This window comes from Hibiscus syriacus, unplaced genomic scaffold (genome assembly GCF_006381635.1).
Source record: "Hibiscus syriacus cultivar Baekdansim isolate YM2019G1 unplaced genomic scaffold, ASM638163v2 tig00111160_pilon, whole genome shotgun sequence".
NCBI classification, from domain to species: domain Eukaryota; kingdom Viridiplantae; phylum Streptophyta; class Magnoliopsida; order Malvales; family Malvaceae; genus Hibiscus; species Hibiscus syriacus.
The window spans coordinates 234,794-259,054 of record NW_024063005.1 but is presented as its reverse complement, the minus strand read 5'-3'; the positions used below and the strand labels follow the sequence as shown (position 1 = coordinate 259,054).

The 24,261-nt window shown below is 35.7% G+C and overlaps 2 protein-coding genes, 1 long non-coding RNA gene and 1 pseudogene across 4 annotated transcripts; 2 read left to right on the top strand and 2 right to left on the bottom strand.

Annotated features, from left to right (window-relative positions):
* Window positions 1-901: 901 nt before the first annotated feature.
* LOC120155043 (protein SAR DEFICIENT 1-like) lies at window positions 902-2,285 on the top strand. The gene is made up of 7 exons (XM_039166627.1): window positions 902-937; window positions 1,048-1,123; window positions 1,239-1,399; window positions 1,509-1,703; window positions 1,808-1,904; window positions 1,999-2,042; window positions 2,217-2,285. The coding sequence occupies exons 1-7, from the start codon at window positions 902-904 to the stop codon at window positions 2,283-2,285; spliced, it is 678 nt and encodes a 225-aa protein (XP_039022558.1).
* A 94-nt stretch (window positions 2,286-2,379) lies between these two features.
* On the top strand, window positions 2,380-17,028 carry LOC120155028. The gene is made up of 3 exons (XR_005518937.1): window positions 2,380-2,401; window positions 2,500-2,827; window positions 17,018-17,028. It is a non-coding gene; the product is annotated as an uncharacterized LOC120155028 (long non-coding RNA).
* LOC120155027 lies at window positions 16,127-19,401 on the bottom strand (annotated as a pseudogene).
* Window positions 19,402-20,270: 869 nt separating this feature from the next.
* LOC120155037 (H/ACA ribonucleoprotein complex subunit 2-like protein) lies at window positions 20,271-21,808 on the bottom strand. 2 transcript variants are annotated; one of them, XM_039166623.1, is made up of 4 exons: window positions 21,598-21,808; window positions 21,346-21,415; window positions 20,787-20,892; window positions 20,271-20,470 (listed from the first exon to the last, which is right to left on the bottom strand). In XM_039166623.1, the coding sequence occupies exons 1-4, from the start codon at window positions 21,731-21,733 to the stop codon at window positions 20,309-20,311; spliced, it is 474 nt and encodes a 157-aa protein (XP_039022554.1). In that variant the 5' UTR covers window positions 21,734-21,808; the 3' UTR covers window positions 20,271-20,308. The 2 variants fall into 2 exon arrangements, with proteins under 2 accessions (XP_039022554.1, XP_039022555.1); XM_039166624.1 differs by having other exon boundaries at window positions 21,628-21,808.
* Window positions 21,809-24,261: the final 2,453 nt, after the last annotated feature.

Genomic DNA, 24,261 nt, shown 5'->3' with positions numbered 1-24,261 from the left:
TGATTAAAAGGAGCCCAGATTAATAACAACATTGGCTTCAGAGTTAATCCGTACATATACATATGTTAAGTGAATTCTCTAGAAAAGATATGCTTGTTAACTGTTAATGATGATGAAAATTACTTGTGCATACATGAATTGCAGAAGATGCAAATATACTTGAAGTTCTTTACCACATAATGGTTACTTTGCACCCTTATTTGTCGTCCTAAAATGGGTCATCCCTTTTCATTGTCAGATGTCACAGCGGAAAGGACGAGGGAAAATGCTATAATATAATTCCATCTACTTTGCTGCCGTGACTCCTCTTGGTCCTGGGTTAATGAGACCAGCTAAGCTTCAAGATCACCCTGTTCTGATGGACAATCCAATGTAAGACATATTAACCTGTAAGTTATTTTGGTTTGAACGAGTTGACAAAGTAAGCTTTCGAGACGAGTACAATGTGTTGATCACCTATCATGTTCGTGTGATATTCATTTTCATTAGTAATTTTTTTGAACTCAGTTTTTAACAAACTCACATTCAGAAAAATGTTTTGAATCTCCCTTGTTTGTGTAGCATTTCAGTTACTGGTCCAGCCTGATCAAGAAGCATTAGTTGCATTATCCATTTTAAAGCCTCCTGTCGACTTAACCTGTTTTAAAACCAAATCATTTAATTTTTGTTCATCTTATCGATTTTTATTATGTGTAGCTTAGATTATTGGCATGACAGTCTTGTTTTTTTCTTTTGTTGGGGGGGGGGGGTTGTAAGGTTTCCCATCTCCTACTACAGGAGATTGTGCAGTGCAGTCTTTGGATCAGAAAAACAATGCAGGCGGACCAAACTATCAGTCAGGAAGACAATAACTCCACATTAGTCTGTCCCATGCCCAACCTAGCCCTCTAATTCTTGGTCAATGATACCTCAACTTCCTGCAACAACGCTTCCAACTGTATGTATATATATATGTATATATATCTTTAATTTGTATGTAATCGATCTCGTTTATCTCTTAGCCTGGTTTGCATTTATTAACATTGATGGGATTTATTCAAATTGCAGATGCGATTACAAACACAGAGTTTGAACAACTTGCCAAACAAAACCAATGTAAGCCCTTTTTTTGTCATTAAGTCAGGCAAACTTTTCCATTCAACAATATGATGAAGCTTTAGAATGTCCAACAATTTTGTCTTTGATCAGTATTAATGAATTTCTTGGAAGTCTTTATACAAACTGATTTGGTATTGAAGCTTATGAGAAACATTACCCACCAATGCTGGGTGATGAAGTTTGGCGTCTGGAAAAGATTGGTAAGGATGGATTGTTCCATAAAAATCTAGCCTCTATGGGCGTTAACACAGTGCAAGACTTCTTGAAAATGTTGATCGTCCATCCTGGCAAGCTTAGAAGGGTAAGAATTTGCAACCACTTGACTAACTTGGAATAACATACAGGCCAATTTAGTGTTTGCTTTTCTTAAATATAATCATAAATAACTTGCTTGTAAATCATGTGAACAGATATTTGGCGTTCGAATGTCTGAGAAAATGTGGAATGTCACAATCAAGCACGCCAAAACTTGTGTTATGGGAAACAAACATTATGTTTTTCAAGGCTCGGATTACAGAATCATGTTAAACCCCATTTGCCAACTAATCAAGGCAGAGATTAATGGCAGTATATATCCTACTCACAAACAAAGTGATGTTGACAGAGTATGTGTCATAAAAAGCTAAATAAGTTATTTATGTATTTGGGTCGTAAATGTCTATCAGTCTAATATTTCCTTGAATTGTGAACCTGGCATTTGCAATTGCAGGCATATCTTAAAGATTTGGTGAGACAAGCATATGTAAATTGGTCTTCCTTGGAAGAGATAGAAGGAATTTCCAATGAAATTGGCAATCTCATACAAGGTAATTCCCTTTCTAAAGGAACTTGCATGATATTAAACTTGAGCTTTCTTGTGGTGGGGCCTTTTAGTAACTTTTTACATGAAACTTTATACAGGAGATCATGTGGTGGACCAGTATCCCGATCATTCACAAATCATGGTGAGATCATTTCAACACAACGCTTATCTGATCTATACACAACCTCTTACCAACTTCAATCTGTTTTTTAAAAACGGAAATATTTGATATTTGTTTGTCTTATTGAATTTTACTATGTGTAGCTTACGTTATCTGCATGACTCGTCTTTTTTTTATTTTTTGTCACATTTGTAGGTTTGGCCATCTACAGCAACAGGAGATTGTGTTGCCGTCATTGAATCAGAAAAGCAATCCAGACAATGACCAGAAAGCTATCAGTGAGCAAGACGATAATTCTGCCGGGTCTGTCATCCGCCGCCACCTTCCTCCTCTGCTCCTTCATCAATGATATCTCAACTTCTGCAACCGCGCTTCCTCCTGTATGTAATATATCTTTAATTGTAGATAGTCAATCTCGTTTATCCTCGTATCCTGGTTGGCCTTCGTCGTCGATTGATTGGATTTATTCGAGTTTCAGGTGCGATTACAAGCACAGAGTTTTGAAGAACTTGCCGAACAAAATCAAAGCAAGGGTAATTTACAATCTCAACCATGTTGCTGCAAACAGGACCCTGGGGCCCAGCTAAGAAGTCAGTTGAGAGGTCACTAGATTGGCAGACAACAGAGGTTATCCATAGAGCTTCCCATAACCATCCCAAGTCACAGCCTACTAAAACTTCGTCACTATCTGCATTTTCTCGCATACTTCGGGCTTTCAATCATCTTACCATCAAAATCCCTGATAAGTCCTTTGTCACGTATGAAGGTGGGAAAATGGATGATGATGGTTCGGTTTTTTTATATCAGTAGCGGATGAAGAAAACTTCAAAGTACAATGATTAAAAATTTTTATGAGCTATCTGATAGATGTAAAGTAACCCTTGGTGTAAATGTTCAGAAGGCCAAAAAAAGGTTAGTTGAAACTTGGAGCACATTCTAACAATATTTAAAGTTGCATCTAAGATTCACAAAGAATGGTCTTAAAATTGGGTGTTGTTTGCTCTTATTTTTCTGTCATGATCTCAGGAACCCTGCAAAAACAACCGTGTTCAAGTTATCTGCCACCGCTTCTAGTTTTCAGGGAGATGGTACAAAGTTTCACTGGGATGCGTAATGAAGCACCAGAAGAAATAAGAACAGAAATAGCAAGGAAGAAAGCATGGTATGCAAACCTGAAAGAAATCAGTGGCAAGGATATACATTGTATAAGCAGAATGTAGATGGACTGAATGAAGCCGATGGGATCGAGTTGATTGAGAATCATTCAAGCTGATCATCCAGTCATACCCTGCCACCTGAAAGGATTATCCTGAGCCACGATGGTACTAGAAATAGAACTACACACTTTAATACTAATAACATGAAATAATGTATGCCTGCCAAACATACATGAGTAGTTTTGTTTTATCTATGTTCTGAATGTATACTTCAATAATTTATAAATAAATGAACTAATAAAATTGTTATACACACATGCATACATACATACTTACAAAAGTATATACATACATGCATTCCTACAAATTTATACGTATGGTGCATATTTAGATACATGCATATGTCAGGAAATAAACCAAGTACAAGTAATTTCCCTATAACCAGATTAGTGAGAATGCGAAATAAAAGCGGAAAATAATACCCGAAATTGATAACGGAGTTCAGCCAATTTGTGCTTAGTCTCCGGACTGCTGCAGATCTTTTACTAAGAGAAAATTTACAGGTGTTTACACAACACACTTGAGAGAGAACTAGAAGATTTTGGGATGATTTTGAAGCTAAATGAGCTATGGTATTTATAGTTGAAACTTAGGACTAAACTTGTAATTAACCCTATAAAAATACCCCTTAGCAGCCCTTAGCAGCCCATGTTTTTTTTTTAATTAAGCAGCCGCCGGCTGCTAAATTTCTTTGACCAACAATCTCCCACTTGAAGACTGATTTCAATCTGTCTTCACACCTCGATCAATGCAGCATCATTTCTGGTCTTTTATTCTAGCATGCCAACTGAAGCTGAACACAACTTCAGTTTTTCTGTGGTCACCGTCTTTGTTAACATATCTGCCGGATTTTTAGCTCCACTGATCTTTTCAAGTTTCAAAATCCTATCTTCCAGAAGAGACCGGATAAAATGATATCGCAGTTGTATGTGCTTCGTCCTGGAATGAAAAGACGGATTCTTCGCTAGATGGATAGCACTTTGACTGTCGCAATACAAGACATTGTTTCTTGTTTCTTGCCTAACTCTTCCAAGAAACTTGGAGCCAGACCATCTCTTTGCTGGCTTCCGTAACAGCGACATATTCTGCTTCGGTTGTGGAGAGAGCAACTATCTTCTGTAGTTGAGAAACCCAACTCACTGCGGTTCCTCCTAGAGTATAGACATACCCTGTAGTGCTTCTTCTGATGTCAACATTTCCGGCTAAGTCAGCATCTACATAGCCTGTCAATATCGTATCTCCACCTTTGAAACAAAGTGCTTTGTTTGTGGTACCTCGCAGATATCTGAGGATCCATTTGACTGCTTCCCAGTGTATTTTGCCTGGATTATTCATGTACCTGCTAACAGCTCCCACTGCTTGAGCAATATCTGGTCTGGTACAAACCATGGCATACATCAGACTTCCAATTGCTGAGGCATACAGCACCTTCACCATGTGTGCACGTTCTTCCTCCGTCTTTGGTGACTGTTATTTGGAGAGTCTGAAATGAACACCTAAGGTGTACTTACTGGTTTAGCATCTTGCATGTTGAACCTGGAGAGTACTTTGTTGATGTACTCAGCCTGTGATAACATCAAAGTCCCCGACTTTGTGTCTCTCTTGATCCTCATCCCAAGAATCTGCTTTGCAACGCCCAGATCCTTCATAGCAAAATGCTTCGACAATTTTTGCTTCAAGTGTATAATCTCTTGCATGTCTGAGCCTGCAACGAGCATGTCATCAACGTACAATAATAAAATAATGAAGCTGTTGTCGAACCTCTTGATGTAGCAACAATGATCTGCTTGGCATCTGGTAAAACCACTGCTACCCATGAAACTATCGAACTTCTTGGACCACTGTCTAGGAGCTTGTTTTAAACCATACAAGCTCTTCTTCAACCTGCATACCAGGTTTTTCTTACCTGCCTCTATGAAGCCTTCTGGCTGTCTCATATAGATTTCTTCCTCCAAATCACCATGAAGGAAAGCTGTCTTTACATCTAACTGCTCAAGATGTAAATTCTCTGCAGCTACAATTTTTAACACCAGTCTGATTGTAGACAGTTTTACGACTGGAGAGAAAATTTCATTGTAATCAATACCTTCTTTTTGCTGAAAGCCTTTGACAACCAATCTTGCTTTGTAGCGTTTGCTCCCATCGTGCTCTTCTTTGATCCTGTAAATCCACTTGTTATGGAGCGCTCTCTGCCTGGTGGTAATTCAACTAATTCCCACGTCTGATTTGACATAAGCGAATCCATCTCATCTTTCATGGAAGACTCCCACTTGACTGAATCCTCCACTTGCATTGCTTCATCATAACACTCTGGTTCACCATTGTCAGTCAGCAACAAGTAGTGTAAAGAAGGCGAATACCATTGGGTTGGTTTAGGAATTCTGGAGGAGCGTCTCAGTTCTGGTGTGCCTGGTTCTTCCTCTTGAACTGCTTCAGGACTGATCTGAATATCATTTCCAGAAATCTCCTCGAACTCAGCAAATTCCTTTGTTTCAGCCTCGGTATTACTTGATTCTGCGGTTGACCTGTCTTTGTACATCACATTTTCATTGAAAATGACGTCTCTGCTTATGATGATCTTTCGATTTTCGTAGTCCCAAAACCGGTAACCGAACTCATCACCGCCATAACCAACAAAGGCACATTTGTTGGACTTAGCATCAAGTTTACTTCTTTCAGCAGAGTCTATGTGTACATAAGAAATACAACCAAACACTCTTAAGTGTGAAAGGTTTATTTCTTTCTTGCTCCAAGCTTCCTCTGGTATTCCGCCATCCAAACGAACAGAGGGCCCACGGTTGATCAGGTAAGCTGCAGTGTTGATAGCTTCAGCCCATAGAAATTTGGGCAATCCGGCATGTATCCTCATGCTCTAGCACGTTCATTCAGAGTTCTGTTCATGCGCTCTGCTACGCCATTCTGCTGCGGTGTTATGGGAACTGTTTTCTCCATCTTAATCCCATTGTTTGCGCAGAAATCTCTGAATCTACTGTCTCTGTACTCTCCTCCATTGTCAGACCTCAACCTCTGACTTTCAAACCAGTCTCATTTTCCACCATGGCCTTCCATTTTCTGAAGGTATCAAAGACTTCTGATTTCTTCTTCAGAAAATAAACCCACACCTTCCTTGTTGAATCATCGATGAAGGTGACATAATATAGTGAGCCTGCAAGAGATGGAACTGGGGATGGTCCCCATACATCAGTATGAACCAATTCTAACCTTTCTGCCTTGGGTGCCTTGCCAATCTTTGCAAAACTGACTTTCTTTTGTTTGCCAAAGATGCAATCCTCGCATAGTCCGACATCCACATTCTTTAGATCCGACAGCTTCCCTTTTGACAAAAGTATCTTCATTCCTTTCTCGCTCATATGGCCAAGCCTTTGGTGCCATAGATTTGATTTTCCATCAGCATCTGCTACTGCAATGATATTCTCTAAATTTGAGGTTACATAGAGAGTACCAGTCTTCTTACCACGAGCAATGACGAGTGCTCCTTTGGTAATCTTCCATTCACAACCTGAAAAGGTTGTACTATATCCTTCTCCATCAAGCTGTCCAACAGAAATCAGATTTCTTTTGAGGCCAGGAATATGTCTCACTCCTGTCAGCTTCCAGGTGGTCTGGTTTGGCAGCTTTAGTCGGATATCTCCTTTTCCGACGATCTTCAAGGTTTCATCATCAGCAAGATGAACCTTCCCAAAATCACCACTGATATAGTTCTCCATGATTTCTTGGCATGGGGTGGAGTGGAAAGATGCCCCTGAATCCAAGATCCATGATTTAATCGGACTGTTGACGCTTAGAATCATGGCATCACCTGTCTCCTCTGTCACGTTGGCAGATTCCTGTGCACCGGTATCTTTCTTCAGTGCTCGAATCTCTTTTAAAGTGACCTTTCTTGCCACAATTATAACAGGTAAAATATTTCTTTCCCGTTCTGGATTTTTCCCGTCTGGATTTGGATCTGCCACGATTTGAATTTCTTTCTGAAGTTCTCCCTCTGGACTCCGTGTGCAAGGTTGAGGAGGTTGATGCTTCACCCGATTCTCTCCGTCGAATTTCTTCGCTCAGTACCAGATCCCGAACATCGTCGAATTTCAATTTACTATTTCCCGACGAGCTGCTAACTGCTGTAACAGTAGCATTCCAACTGTCTGGTAGAGATGATAAGAGAATTAAAGCTCGAACTTCATCATCGAATTCAATTTCCACATAACTCAACTGGGTTGTGATTGTGTTGAGTTCATTCAGGTGTTGAGCCACTGATGCCCCTTCCGTCATCCGCAAATTGAATAATCGCCTCATCAAGTGAACTTTGTTTGAGGCCGATGGCTTCTCATACATACTGGAGAGAGCTGCCATAAGACCTGCCGTGGTCTTTTCCTTTGCTATGTTGAAAGCAACATTTCGGGACAACGTCAGTCGGATAACTCCGAGGGCTTGTCTGTCGAGAAGAGCCCAGTCTTCATTCTTCATGCCCTCTGGTTGCTTTCCTGAAAGAGGTTGATATAGATTTTTCTGGTACAGAAAATCTTCAATCTGCATCTTCCAAAAGCCAAAGTCCGCACCATCGAACTTTTCAATTTTCACCTTCCCTTCGTCTGCAGCCATCGCTCTCACTCGAATCTGGCTTCGTTTGGATCGTTTCTGATAATTTCTGCGAACCGCCGTGTATTAGAACACCTCCGTCGACAAACTCGTATCGCCGACCGAATTTCACTATTCACGAAATTCACTATTCACGTGAATAGTAATGAATAGTAACCTCGCAGAAAATTGACAAAATTCACAACCAAAAGCTCTGATACCAGTTGTTAGGAAATAAACCAAGTACAAGTAATTTCCCTATAACCAGATTAGTGAGAATGCAAAATAAAAGCGGAAAAATAATACCCGAAATTTGATAACGGAGTTCAGCCAATTTGTGCTTACGTCTCCGGACTGCTGCAGATCTTTTACTAAGAGAAAATTTACAGGTTTTACACAACACACTTGAGAGAGAACTAGAAGATTTTGGGATGATTTTGAAGCTAAATGAGCTAGGGTATTTATAGTTGAAACTTAGGACTAAACTTGTAATTAACCCTATAAAAAATACCCCTTAGTAGCCCCTTAGCAGCCCATGTTTTTTTTTAATTAAGCAGCCGCCGGCTGCTAAATTTTCTTTGACCAACAGCATATACTGCTTTTGGCTGTGGTTGCCAATTGTATGATTGGGATCTGGGACTTGAAGGCCGGGCAGAGCCCAGAGCCAGCTAGCTAGTTTGAGCAAAAGAGAATCTTAGCATATGCATCTTCCATGGCCCGGTGAGAACAGAGTCATTTTTGGCGGAAAACAACATTGTCACCCTATAGGGCTGTAGGGATGGAACCAGCTCCGTGCAGCCCCAACCGAGTAATGAGATTGACTCTTTTGAAATCCTGAAAATGAAATTTGATAAGCTAAATTCAGCAAATGGTCGCATGCCCCGTAGTGAGCTTATTAATTAATTAATTACATGGATGTATATTTAATCTTTAAGGGGTATTTTTACTTTTTTAGATCAACAATGTTGTTCTATTTTTTAATTGTATAATTTTAGTTCTCAAACTCATTGAATTGCATCAATCTCTCCCTCTGACATGACGTTGGTATTGTGATCTACAATGTTGACGTGAGAATTCAAGATTGAATGATGATGTGACATAGAATGAAAATGTTGAATTTGTTGTGTTCTTTAATTAGTCTTTCCGGTTTCTTTATCCTTTATAGAAACGTGCCAGACATCCCCTTGTAACAACCAATAATGAGTTGTACTTCATGGAATGAAAATCGTTGAATTTTAATCCAAACATCATTCACCACATAAAAGCTTCATGTTTTTTCTTATGATTAACTAATTATTGAATGAACAGAAACCCTGCAGTGTTCTTTAGATTGAGATGTTCAAAACTTCAATCATTGTGGAGAATAATGGAATGAGTTTCTTTTTAAGTGGTGTTAATTTGTTTTCCAATGCAGAAGAATACAAAATTGGTGAAACCCAGTGTTTTTCGAAACCAGCCTTGCCTGAAAGGTACGTAATTGTTTGGTTTGGCACTCTCGAGCCATGGCCAGGGTCAGGGTCCGGACACTCCACGCCAGTCGACCGAGAACTGTTGTTTTTGAGTAGGCCAATGGCGTTGGCCGTCTTGGAACAGTCTAAATCTTCGGGTAAATTACTAAAATTCCCTTCACACGACCTGCACGACAATGTGTCCCACATTTATTGGTGACATTGCTTTCCCTGTAGTGATGCTATGGATCTTACATAAAATACAAACTACGCCATGTTTGTTCGAAATACACATTTGAAAGAAGGTGCAAAATGAGTCTGGAATCGAATGCATAGTAAGCGTATCAAAAACATGATTATTGAAACCCAATTCTACCAAATGAACTTCAAATCCTTCGTTTTGTCGAATGCATAAACAGTAAACCAATAATCGGATCATAATCGTAATCTTTGTTAGAGTTTGACTTAAATTTTATTTTAAGGCGATTATATTATTGTATTAGTTTTATATTAAAATTAGTAAATCTAATTTGAGTAGAAATTTATTAGCATGTAAGTTGCTTTTTTAATCAAGTAACTACCTTCATAAATAATAATATAGATCATGGTCAGAATTTAATTCGTGTAAGTCACTAGAAGTAATCCTTTTGGTAAAATTTGTCTTATATTGTTTGATAACTTATATTTGTCATTATCATTATATATATTATAACAAATTGGTGTCATAGAATTTAAGATTGATTCGATCGTGGTAATAACATCTATGAGGTATAAAATTTTTCTAATGGATCGTAATATCATATTCGCGTTGTGACGAGTAACGATACAAACACTTCTTGAATACATGAATTTGGACGATGTTCTATTAGGGTTAGATAAGATGAATTCATCAATGACACTTGAGATAAATCAACATAATACTTAAAAGGTCCGGTCTTAATTACATCTACATTTATCGAATAAAATTCTATATGACACATTAAAAAGAAGACCATCGTTGCAATGTAATTGAAGCCGAAACAATTGTACATGTCGAAAACCCTAACAAACAAGTTGCATTGGAATAACGTCTTTATTCTTACCGTTTGGCATAAGGTATTCTTACATTAGAGTTTCAATAATATGTATATATACTGCTAAGTTCTTACGCTGAATTCTGGTTAAGTGTTTTACCAGCAAAACCATCACGAGAACAGCAAAAGAGGGGGTAAAAATTATAAGGAACAAAAGAAGCAGCTTCTAGTTTCGTTTACCGAATCAAATGCTTTGTCTTTACTTGGAACCTGTTCGACAAGGATCAGATAAAGCTCGTTTTGCCTTCAATGGTGTCTGCTTTTTAACTTATTCTTCTTGTTTGTTTTTCATTGGCCCAAGCTTTTCTTTCTCCATTGATTTCTTACCTTTCTTGTCCAAGAAACAACCCCTTCCTTCCACATCATCTTCTTCTTGGTCATGCTTGAAAGATAACGTCGTCGTGGTTCCATGCCCTGGATGCCTTGGACCTGAAGAAGCATCAGACGCCATTGAATCATCATCAGCAGCAGCAGCAGTAGCTTTTTCACTGTATCCATTGTCACCGCCGTGTAAGGGGAAACCAAAGTACGTTGTCCACCCTGATTCACTGCTATGACATTCCTCGATGCCTCCATAGGTTTTGGAAGGCTCCATATCAGATTTTACGGTAAAGAGAAAGAAAAAAACAGGAATTAATGGATTAAAGAAGATTTGACCGGTGAAGTTGTTACAACTTACAAATATAATGAAATCCAATTATAGAATCCATGAAACAAGCTTCATCCATCTCACTGTTAATTAACCAATGAAAAAAGAAACAACAGATAAACCCACCTCATCACTTATTCAAAAGCTAAAGAATAGATATAAATTCACCACCTGGAAATCTATACACTATTGAAAAACTTAGAGTAACTTTGATATTCAACAAACATTGAATGTATTTCCCATTTTTTCCAGTGATCACATACAAGGCTTTTATAGTAGATAACAGAAGCTTAACAAAATTCTAGAAGCTCAGTAACTGCCTGAACTAACTGCTAACAACACTAACTGCTCTTTAACTAACTCTAACTATTTAGTTCTAATATTCCCTCTACTTTCTCCTCTTCCTTCAACACGGTAACACACACATCTTAGCCCTGAACATTTTAAACGCAGCTTTGGTTAAGGGTTTAGTGAGACCATCTGCAACCTGAAAATTGGCTGGAACGTAGCTAACACGCAAGGCTTTGGCAGCCACCTTTTCTCTAATGAAATGAACATCCATGTCTACATGCTTAGATTGCACATGATAAACCGGGTTCATGCTCATTGCAATGGCACTCGTGTTGTCACACCAGATTACTGGTTCTTCATGCTACTTCACTCCGAGATTGACAAGCAGTGCATTGATCCAGGTCACTTCAACAGCTGTATCTGCAACACTACGATATTCTGCTTCCATGGTCGATCTGGAGATTGTCTTTTGTTTCTTCGAGCTCCACACCACAGGACATTTTCCAAGAAACACAGCATGACCTGAAACTGACCTTCGATCATTTGCATCACCACCCCAGTCAGCATCGGCAAAAGCAACGACCTTCAAATCAGTTTCATTAGCCACAAATGTGAGACCGTATTCTAGTGTACCTGCCAAATACCTGAGTATACGCCTGACTGCTGTCATATGACACTCACATGGTGCATGCATGTGTTGGGCAACTTTGTGAACACTAAACGCTATATCAGGACGGGTGTGACATACATACAGTAGCGCACCAACCAAACTTCTATACTCTCGAGCATCAGTGAGTACCTGTCATTTTTCATAAAACAGTCTTGATGAGCCGACCATTGGGGTAGCAACAGAGTTGGCATTTAACATATCTGCATGGTCAAGAAGCTCAAGAATATACTTCTTCTGTGAGAGCACCAATTTGCCACTACTTCTCTTAACCTCAATTCCAAGGAAAAAATTCAGCTCACCTAGGTCTTTGAGTGAGAAATCTCTTTGCATGAGTTGAATCACCCTCTCTACATCCTCCTTAGACTCACCAGTGATGATTATATCATCCACATAGACCAACACAAAGGTGTAACAGCTGTCCACACACTTGACAAAAAGTGACACATCCGCTACTGACTCAACAAATCCCATTTGTTGAAGGCTAACCTTGAGTTTATCGTGCCAATTTCTGGGTGCCTGTCGAAGCCCATACAAAGCTTTATGTAACTTGCACACAAGAGGTGATCCATCAGCAGCAAGCTCTTCGAACCCTGGAGGTTGATGCATAAACACTTTTTCATATAGCTCTCCATTCAAAAATGCATTGTTCACATCGACTTGTCACAAGGACCATTCTTAGAGACAGCAAGTGAGAGCACTATTTAGCGTGGCAAACTTCACAACTGGACTGTACGTGTCTTTGAAGTCGTAGCCAGGAACCTGAGAATACCCCTTGGCAACCAACCTCGCTTTATACCTTTGAACAGACCCATCTGGGTTCTTTTTTATCTTGAAAAGCCACTTGCATCCAACAATAGCACGTCCTTTGGGAAGGGGAACAAGAGACCACGTCTTGTTATCATGTAACGCGTTTAATTCAGCACGAATTGCAGCTGTCCAGTTAGAAGATTGTAGTGCAGCACGAACGGTTGTTGGAACTGAATCATCAAGAAAACTGGTATACACCTTTGGCTTAAAGATATCATATTGAAAAACTTAGACTAACTTTGATATTCAACAAACATTGAATGTATTTCCCATTTTTTCCAGTGATCACATACAAGGCTTTTATAGCAGATAACAGAAGCTTAACAAAATTCTAGAAGCTCAGTAACTGCCTGAACTAACTGCTAACAACACTAACTGCTCTTTAACTAACTCTAACTATTTAGTTCTAATATACACCATTAATTCTGACTTTGAATCAAGTAGAAGACAACTAGAAACACTTAATTCTTTAAGTAAGGTTAGGAGTTCGAACCCAGACGTTTGCAAATGGAGCAAATTGGGTTAGGAGAGTCGCTCTCGTCTCTGCAATACCCAATTTGAATTAGTCGGTCAATACATCAAATATCAGTATTAATTCAAAATATATATTCAATTAAAATCATTCTTATATGTTGCTTGTTCTTGAGAACAATTAATTATTATAACTTTATTAGCTAAAACTAGGTTAGATTTTTTGGGCGCATTTACTTAACTGACACCTTTTGTCTGTAATATTCCCTTTTTAACATCCGTTGACCAATATTTCCCGAAGTAGCACCTTTTCGGCTGACGTGGCACAAAGGCGTATCCCCAGGGATGCGCTTTCACGAGATTCTGATAACTCGGATGCCACGTGTGGAAGGCGCATCCCCGGGGACGCGCCTTCCATTAAATGTCATAAATGCCCCCATTCGTTTTTCCCCAACTACCACTCCTCTTCCCCTATATAAACCCTCTATATTAAATGCCATATAGCTCTCAATGTATGTATACCTAAATAATTTTTTTAATTTTTATTTAAAAATTATTTAATGATATTTATTTAATATAATAATTAATTTATTTATTATAAAAAATTAATTATTAATTTTAAAATATTATAATAATTCTACCTTCTAAGTAGAGAAACAATTTGAGTATTGAATTGAAAAGTTTGGAAAATTATTTACGGAAAATCAAAACGTAAGTCATTTTTACGAAAATAAAAAAGAAATTCTGTTGATAAAAAAATATTTTACATTGACCTTATTTTCCAAAAAATATGGTCAATTATTATACCCTAAAGTCAGTTATTAAATAGCTAAATGTGAATTTTTCCACTTTTTCCTATTGCTTGTTGAACCAAAAAGTATTGTTAATTTTTTTTCTATAATATAAAATTTTGTGTCGCAAAGAGTGTTGATTTCGTTTTTATCCCTTTATTTTTTCCGTTTGAGATTTGAATAGTTGGGTGACCGAAAAAGTGGAAAACATGAGGGTCCGATTTTAGCCATTTTTTCAACGGTATTGGTATTTAGGTGTGAACAAATAAAATGGGGCAACTTGGAATTTCCATAATTCTAAATTCACACCGTCAGAATAATAAGGCTATTCTTCCTACCTGCTTGGTCTTTTGGAGATTTTTAAAGAAAAGTACTCTAATATGACGTTAAAGAAAGATATAACTGGAAATGTTAATTTTATTTTAATATTTCTGGTGAAACATTACCTAAAATGTTATTTTGTTACTTAAAATATTAATCTTTTTAATATTTCTATTGCAACCAGAAATGTTATAGAAAAAGTAACATTTTCAGTTGCAACCGGAGACGTTAAAATATTAACATGTTGGATATCAAAATTAACATTTTAGGTAATACTCTATTAGAGATGTTAATTTTTTTTTTACATTTCTGTTTATATATTTATTTAACCTTATATTCGTTGTAGTACAACTGTTTTTTGGCATGGGATTCTTAATAGATTGCAACATTTTGAATCTTAGCTTTTTCTTAAAAAAATTAAACCCGTTGGATCGGTGATCAGTACATTTGAATTTAGCAACTTATAGTTTCACGTAAAAACATGTTTTTAAAAATATTTTTTTTTATTTTTTAGTGTTTGATTAATGGAAAATAAGATGGTCAATGTAAAATATTTTTTTCATCAACAAAATTTCTTTTTTATTTTCGTAAAAATGACTTACGTTTTGATTTTCCGTAAGTAATTTTTTGAACTTTTCAGTTCAATACTCAAATTTTTTCTCTACTTAGAAGGTAGAATTATTATAATATTTTAAAATTAATAATGAATTTTTTATAATAATAAAAATAAATTATATTAAATAAATATCATTAAATAATTTTTAAATAAAAATTTTAAAAAAAATTATTTAGGTGTACATACGTGGAGAGTTATATGGCATTTAATATAGGGGGTTTATATAGGGAAGGAGGAGGGATAGTTGGAGGAAAACGAATGGGGGCATTTATGGCATTTAATGGAAGGCGCGTCCCCGAGGATGCGCCTTCCACACGTGGCATCCGAGTCATCAGAATCCCGTGAAAGCGCGTCTCTGGGGATGCGCCTTTGTGCCACGTCAGCCAAATGGTGCTACTTCGAGAAATATTGGTCAACGAGTGTTAAAAAATGAATATTAAAGACAAAATGTGTCAGTTAAGTAAATGTGCCGAATTTTTGTATTTTTGAAACATATTCAGGATGATATATGTGAACCTATTCACCCATTATATGGAACATTTAAATATTTTATAGTTTTAATAGATATATCTATGAGATTATAATGTATGCGTTTATCAATATTTCAACTTGACATTTACGAGATTATTTGTGCTAATAATTAAATTAAGAGTATTATTTTCAAATTATATGATAAAGGAATTTTGTTTTAATTATATTGGTGAGTAAAAAACATGTGATTGAGAATGGAAATCAATAGAAAATTTATTATCTCCTCTTCCATTATGTTTTATACATTTTTTTCTTACTTTAAATCTCATAATTTTATAATAGACAAAATATTTTTATTAATAAATAATAAAATGTCAATCCGATTCTTTTAAAAGAATAGGGGTAAACAACATGTTTAGTACCTAAACTATTACTTTTGGTTCGTCTTGGTATACAAACTTTATTTTTTTCCAAAATCATACCTAATGTTTAGTTTAGGTTTCATTTCGGTATATTGCCGTTAAAAACTTGACGATGATGTTGACGTATCAACACACGATAATGTCACGCCGTCATTGAAAAAAAAATATCACATCAACAATTCTGTTTTTTTTAACAATGGGTACCAAATTGAAAACAAAACTAAACATTAGGTATAGTTCTGAAACAAAATAAAGTTTAAGTACCAAATTGTATCTCGGATGTAGAGGGAGATCAGATCTGGACTTCTGTAAATCACAGATCATGAAGTTTAATAGTTATGTCAAGAACTAATGCTCAACTAGCACAACTACTCCAAAAACTTGACTCCTCATTTTCCATAAATTACACCTGCCCGACACCCCTATCCAACATATTTGGATACAGGTACGAGATATGATTCTTTAAATATATAGCAAAAAATGGAGAAATGAATATCTATATTCGATACCGGCTCTCCCTCGAATCCGAGTAACATAGGAAAAAAGGATTAAAGGAACTCCTACTGCTTTCACTTCAGAATTACTTCCAAACTTGAGTTTATAACAGGTTGCTAGAACGTGGATTATCGATCAGATCTTATATTACCGGCTGAATGCCCTTTCCTCCTCAACCGAGTCCCGATATGATATCTCACTGTGAAAACTTCAAGATCAACTTGTCGACGTGATATATGATATCGTCTATGCAAGGGCGAACAGTTGCCTGAGGCTGAAGCATCCAAGTCACGAATTGGTGAAGTGCTTCGGGATACTGCGGTTTGGGTCCAGCTGGCCATTTTTCTGTGCATTTGCAATTGTCAGTTGCAGGCTTCCTCCAGATTCTTCAAGAGCATGCTCAAATGGGGATACCCCATACCTGCAACAAATGACAATGGATAATACAAGCAGATAAAAAAACGGTAACGACGCGTGCCGAAAAGGTTCAATACAGAGAATAAAAGCATAGCTCCGAAGACAAATTAAAGTATCTGATAAAGTATGTATCCTATAACAGCATTAACTTGTTTAAGGATAGCATTATACTACATCAAAGCAACAGTGACACTGCAAGCCAGACACACATGAGACTCCACAAATTGGGTTTATTCATAGACTTCAGGAAGTAAAACATGAAGCTTCATAAACGGAGATTTACTTATTCTTACATTATTGCATATAAAGTGCACCCCAACGACCAAATATCGGTTCGTTCATCAATATCTGTATGGCTTGAGCAATCCCACAACTCAGGAGCACGGAAAGGTGCTGCACAGTGCTCAGATGCCCATTCCTACTATATATGGAAACAAAACACAACCATGACCATCGTAGAAGAGGCAATAAGCTGATAGAGATGAATATTATTTCAAATTTAGGCGGAAAATATAACGATGACAACCATAAGCCAAGGCAGTAAATTATTGTAGCATTTAAAATCAAGAAAAAGTATATTTTTAACACATTTTATGATGAAGATAACTAAATGCGTCATTCAGATAAGCCAATTATGTACTTATACATCATTTTGTACATGTTTAAATGCACATATGTTTGTTGGTAGAACATGAAGCATACAGATTTAAGGAACTAGAAGAGCTTGCGATTATTTTTCAGCAAAGATGAGAAAGAAGTTTCAATACCGAAGAAAAATATTGGAGAAATAAGCACCTGAAGCTGTAGTGCCTCAGAACGAGAGCGAATTTGCTTCCTTGCAGGACGAGCACTCCCAAAATCCATTAATTTAGTAAGAGGTGTTTCCCCTTTTCTGCGAGTTATAAGAACATTACCAGGCTTGACATCATTATGTGCATATGGAGGCTCAAGACTGTGCATATGTTGGAGTCCGGCACACAGCTGTGGAAATAATTAGGGACAATCAAAATGCTTATAGCCATTTCTAATCAGTTATAACATTAATGAATCCGAAAAGAGAACACAATTACTAACACGTGACAAGAGAAGATATGAAAATAGAAGAATGCATCAGATCCACCGATAATAAGCGCCACATGGTTATCAACTAAATCTATATCGGAACATGGTTCAAAAGTAAGATAGTTTTACTTGCCTGCCGAAATATTTGCAGAACATCTGAGGTAGAAAAGAATTCGTTTTTAGCACTCATGGCTTTGGAATTGTCCAGTAATGTTCCATCCAAATGAACAGGAAATAGTAGATATGCTTCATGGTTCCATGATCCTTGTTGTGTAGGCTAGCCAGTTGAATCAAATTGTTTCAGACAAATACAATTGCATGAAAAGCGATTTAATGAAAGAAGAATTCATCTTGAAGAATAGTTTCTTTTACGGCGTAAATTAGAAAGAGATCTGAATAATTACCTGAACAGAAATGATAGCATGATCAAGAAGGGGAAGCAGATTACGGTGGTTAAACAAGGACGAAACACGGATCTCCTCCCGAACAAATTCTAAATGTTCGTTACTCTGAATGAAAACCTTCTTCATCGCGTAAGTTCCATCATCTACAAATGCAACCCGAGTAAGTTCATTCCAAAACCAGATTAATTTCTACTCCTTTGATCTAATGAATACACAAATACTAAATAAGACATTAAAATCCGGAAGACAGCATAGCAGATGATACCATCCTTGATAAATCTCGAAACAAAGAAAGGTTAGCAAATCCATTTAAGATGTAAATTCAGATATCAAGGGGGGAAATGCAAAAAATTGAAATCTGATAGGAAAGAAGTCAAAAAACTTCATAAAACTGAAAACATGATGAATCCATATTAAGAACGATATTCTAGTAAAACGCCATAGTTTTACCAACAGAACAGAGATCAAAGATCCAACCGATCCTAATTTTAATTATCGATCCGATTTGATAAAATGTTCGAAATTCTTATAAAGCAGCCACATAATATCAAACTTCAATCATATAAACCAGAATGAAAGGAATATATACATTCAGTAAAAATAGTTGACACGTGAATTCAGTTAAATTTTCTACCCAAGAAAATCACAAAAATCAAATCCAAAGAAGAAAACAACACCGCACAATCTAGAAAAACATAAGATTCAAACTAATTAGTAACTCAAAGCAATGCCAATTAAGAGTGAAAGGAAGATCCAGATCACAGGAAAACCAATCCACTAGAGAAACGACCAAATCATAAAATCTTTAACGAACCAGAGAGATGAGAAGGGTCCTTGACTTTGTTGGCTAATCCACCAGCTGAAGCAGAAGAAGAATCGGGGATGGCTTCCTTAACCATATAAACATAAGCGAAGCCACCTTCACCCAACTGCCTCACGATCTTGAACCGGTTTTCGTTGATCCAAACGTCCCCTCCGACATTCGTGGAGTCGTATAATGCATTCAGCCCTGAAAATGTACACCCCATTGTTTTTTTCTTTTCCCTTTTGCCTTTCAACTGAAGAACATAAAAAAATCCTTTATTTTACAGAATCAAAGATGACATATTTTGGGTGTTGGAATTGAGAAACGTAAAAATGGCACTTAAGAAGCTCTCTCACTCCTCTTCAGTCCTCTCTTTGGGGAAATTATTTTTAGTTCATAGATTTCACCATTTAAAGCTTTCATTTGCCTGTCAACCATAAGCTTATAACTGTTATTTTTTTTTTTGACCGTAAAGTGTCGGTTGCATTTCCATTAAAAATTAAATGTTTATTTTATTTTCGGTGGTTTATTTTAGATTGATCATTGATGATTTATTTATGCTAATTTTTGTAGGCTAAATTGAAAGGGGATAATGATTAGAAAATTAGATAAATATTCTTTTTAATTTATCTCTGGCATTTAATCTAATAATTAATTAATTTAGATCGAATTTTGATTAAATTCATTATAGTATGATCATTCTAACTGAATTTGTTTCATCATAAATATAAAGTTTGAACTTTGGATTAAAAATTAAATATTTAGTTTATTAATTTCGGTGGTTTATTTTAGATTGATCATTTGACGATTATTTATGCTAATTTTTGTAGGTTAAATTGAATGGGACATTGTTATTAAAAAATTAGATAAAAATTGATTGTGATAAATTATTTAAGGCGATATCATTAATGTTATAATAAATTATAAGGTCGTTGATAATTTAAATCGATATTGATAATTATTAATAATCTATCTTTTATAATTTTATACACCCTACAGGCACAGTTATTCAAATTTGAGTTCTCCAGCAGAGACCTCTCAATAGATACAAAAGAAGCATAAATAAATGAAAGAAAACTGAACAAATTTAGCAACATTGATTTAACATGATAGAGACACAGGTTGGTTAAAATAAAAGCACATACTCTTGGTTACAATGAAATATCAAGTTAAGCAAAGCTCGTTGCGAATAGAATCAGAAGATGGAATCTCAAAGACTTATATTATATAAATATGAAAATCACAACAATTTCATTTCTTAGGTTAATTAAAAAAGAGATGATGCAAGCTCTGATATATCCGCTACTATCTGGCTATACTTGTCCTTTATCTTTTCTTGCCCTGCTGGGTCTAGTTCGCCTTTGGACGGCTTGGTTAGCACCAGAACGCAGCACGTAGGTCTCTTGGTAGCTCCTGCGGTTGCAAGTTCCTGAGAGGGCAAAAGAAAATAATCAAACAGGTCACATGGGAGATCGCTGATAGCTAGTATATTTCGGGTTAGAATTCTGGGATGTGCTCGCCTAATTGGACTTCAGTATGGACTACAACCAAGGGTCTTCGTGAACTTAGAAAACATCAAACATTGATATACCATTGTGTTTGCCAAACATATTAATGCATCTCTAATAAATAAAGAATAAAATGAAATGAAAAATCAATAAGCAATGAATTAAGGTGTTCGGATTTTGATAGTCAAGCAGCAATGTCACCAAAATCAGACAGCAGAACAGAGGTCCGAAGCTTACTTCTTTTGAAGGAACATAAATATAGGGAATATCGGCCTCTTCACATAGGATTGGAACATGAGTTATGACATCAATGGGAGATATGTTTCCAGCTATAACACATAACCTGCATCCAGTAAAAAATAGACCGAAGCATTTCTGCAATTAACATTTGATTTTAAACCACTTTTCGTAAACTCAAATTTTAGATTGAATTGTAGAAAAGAATGCCCTTTTATTCAACAATTGGCAGCACGATTGCTGCAAAAACAAGCAGTATCCATGTATATACAACCATGCAGTAATAGTATTAGTACAGAAAATTTTCAGATGACTATAAAAACGAATATTCTTCTCTTAAATATTCCCATAAGCATCAGTAGTAACTATGAGGATAATGGTGATGATATAACAGACATCATTTACAAGCATGATCAAATCCAAACAAGGTTATGGAATACTTAATCCATGGAATGAGTATTTTTAACTCAAGTTCATGTTTAGAAACTTTGTCAAACAAGCTTAGAACAATTAAGTAATCAAAGTATTTAGTTTAAGTCAAATTTATAAAATATTTTACCCCTTATGACCGCGACGAATGCTTTTAACAACTTCCTTTACTCCTCTCTTCAAACACTTGTGCTCAGCAGCTACAACAAGAAAAAGCAATGCATTCTTTGAATACTCATACACCACCCCAAAAAAATCCATCATATAAATTGTGAAAAATTCAACTATTAGAGCTTTGGGTTTCTCTGTTCACGGATAAAATAGCATATAATGATTTTGGTTAAAAGAAAAGAGTTGAAGAACAAATTTAAAAAAAAAATACCTCTGCGGACGAACTTAAGGGTTTTCTTACAGAGCTTTTTGCCAGCGAGTGGCTTTGCAATGGGAGCAAGAGCTAAATTCTTCTTCCTCTCCTTCTCCTTCCGCTCCGATTTGTCGGCTACGCTATCGCTTCCCATTTGGCTCTTCTTTTAACAATGGAGAATAAAGGGAGTAGTTCGAAAGAGAAAAGGAACACAAAGCTTGTGAAATTAGGGTTTTTGTAAGTCTACGGTTTCCCAGGGTTTAAGGTTGACTATTATCAATTATTTATCTTAATGGGCTTTTCTAGTATTTAATTGACCATCCAATCCCTCTCATTTAGAAATGGACCCTTAGTGGGTAATTATTCATAAATATTCTATTGACCCAAGTGATATAAATATTTTCAAAATCTAATCGAAATTAGAATATTTATATTAAATGTGTAAATATTAACAGAAAGTTCACATTTCTTGATTATTAACCTATTATGATGTTATATTTTATTTTATTTTTTAAATTTACATGAAAAATCAATCTGAACTTAATTTTTAAGGAGTATTAATAGTAAATTTATTATTATAGTTTTATTATAAATGAAGGAATTTAATAGGTTTTAGGTTAGATTTGTTGCATTTGAAGTGTTTTCGATTAAATAGACATCAAATTCATGTTAGAAGGTCAAATAGAAATGAATGAAAAAATTTAGAGCCTAATAATCGTCAGTGACGATGTTTGATGTTTCCAAAGACGGTGGTGAGTGACATGGAACTTTGATTGAGTTAAAGGGTTAAATTGATATTTTATCTAAAGTTTAGGGGTTTAGTTAATATTTTATCTAGAATTTAGAGGTAAATTAAAAAATAATTATTTTTACTAACATGTTACATCATCAAATCACCAAATTAACATGAGTTAACTGCTTAATGATTAAATAAGATAAACCCAAAAAAATGACCAAAACGTAGTTTTTTAAAAATTAATTATCAAAATAAGGTGAATAGAAATAAAATAAAAAAAATAACCGTTGTATTTTACCCTTTAATTAATTCTAAATTGATCCTTATCTAACTTCATCTGTTGAATATGCAGTCTGGTTATTTTCTTTAGTGTAAAGCATTTGACCCATTTTTGTCTCTGCATTTTGTTAAATGGGGGCCTCGTGTTGCATTTCTATGCTTTGTTTATGTATTTATAAAACCAAAATTTCCAATATCATTTTTTTTAAGGTGAAACGGTTATGAGGCCACTGTTATTTTCAAAAAAATTAATGGGCCACTCAATTATTTTTATATTTAATGTGATTCTTAAATTTAAAAACAAAAAAATCAATATGGTCTTTTGACCAACGGTTTCTATATTGACTGTTACGATGTTGACGTGAAATTTTACGTTGTTGATGTGATAACCTACGATGTTGACGTGGTCTACAATACTGACACGACAGTCTATAATAGTTAGTGACGTGGTAGATGAGTTAAATTAATTTTTTTTAAATTCGATAGTCAAATTTATTTTTCAAAAGGTTTAGAGGCTTATTTGATTTTTTTTAAATGAAAATATTAATAAAACCTAAGCAAGTTTAGGGGCACTGATACCAAATAGTCCCGTTGATCTGAGGATCGAGTGTTGAAATCAAGTGATTTTTAAAATTAAATAAAACTGGAATGAGAAAATTGAAATAAAATTTTTTTAGAGAGAATTCTTTTAATGAGGAAATGAGGTTGTGCCTCTTAACATAAATTAAGAGCCTTTTATAAGAGTTTATGCCTCTTTTTACATCTTTTATCAGCTAATAGAAATGACTAAAGTTATGCAATAATTCAAAAGATAATAGTTTGAACCAATGTCTTGTTGGATTCTCGTTCTTTTGCCTTGTAATGGAATCAACTTTTACTATTTGATCCATTATGGCTTGTAGGAACAATAGTGTTTGGCTTGCATTTCTTGATCCATTATCATGGACTATTATTCATCTTTGTTTTGGTGTTGCATGGAATCTTGAATGCTACAACTTTTACTATTTGCTTCATCATGACTTACAAGGAACAATAGTGCTTCCATTATTATGGATTACTACTCATCTTTGTTTTGGTGTTGCATGGAATCTTGAATGCTTTTCACACTTTTTTTTTTACTTTTTCTTTCTAGTCTTGATAATCTCAATTGTGATGATCCACTGTTTTAACTGATGAGGTTTGGGAGTTTTGCTCTCCATTTTCTGATTCAGATTCAAAAACTCATTTAACTTAGCATTTATGTCATCAATTTTTTGTACTCCTTCTTATTTTTTGCTTGAGCTAATATCTTATTAGCATTCGATTTTGCTTGTAAAAATCTTACTACGTCTTTGTCTGGAGAAGTTGATTTGCAGAGACTTGGATTTTTGACAAAAAAATTATCCAAGTATTTGGAATCATACTTTTTGTCATTGAATTTGTCCCACAATTTAGTCTAAAAAGCTCGAATCAAATATGAAATTCTTAGGTAGTCATCACGATCATATTCATAACTTAAGGAAACAAACCAAGAGATGTATAATTTTGAGGAAAAATGGATACTTGTGTAGAGGTGTTTTTGATCCATTTCGGGTTAGTATTTGTCAAAGAATTTGGACCAAATGTCTATGATTTTTTGAGGTAATATTTCAAAATATGGTCCATACCAATTCCACCATTCTTGAAAC

Coding starts and splice junctions, on each gene's coding strand:
- LOC120155043 (XM_039166627.1), top strand. CDS start 902: ATGATACCTCAACTTCCTGCAACAACGCTTCCAACT. Junction 1,400..1,508: donor ATCCTGGCAAGCTTAGAAGG/GTAAGAATTTGC, acceptor TCATGTGAACAG/ATATTTGGCGTTCGAATGTC. Junction 2,043..2,216: donor CCGATCATTCACAAATCATG/GTGAGATCATTT, acceptor TCACATTTGTAG/GTTTGGCCATCTACAGCAAC.
- LOC120155037 (XM_039166623.1), bottom strand. CDS start 21,733: ATGGGAAGCGATAGCGTAGCCGACAAATCGGAGCGGAAGGAGAAGGAG. Junction 21,416..21,597: donor CCTTAAGTTCGTCCGCAGAG/GTATTTTTTTTT, acceptor TTCTTGTTGTAG/CTGCTGAGCACAAGTGTTTG. Junction 20,471..20,786: donor TTTATGTTCCTTCAAAAGAA/GTAAGCTTCGGA, acceptor TTGCCCTCTCAG/GAACTTGCAACCGCAGGAGC.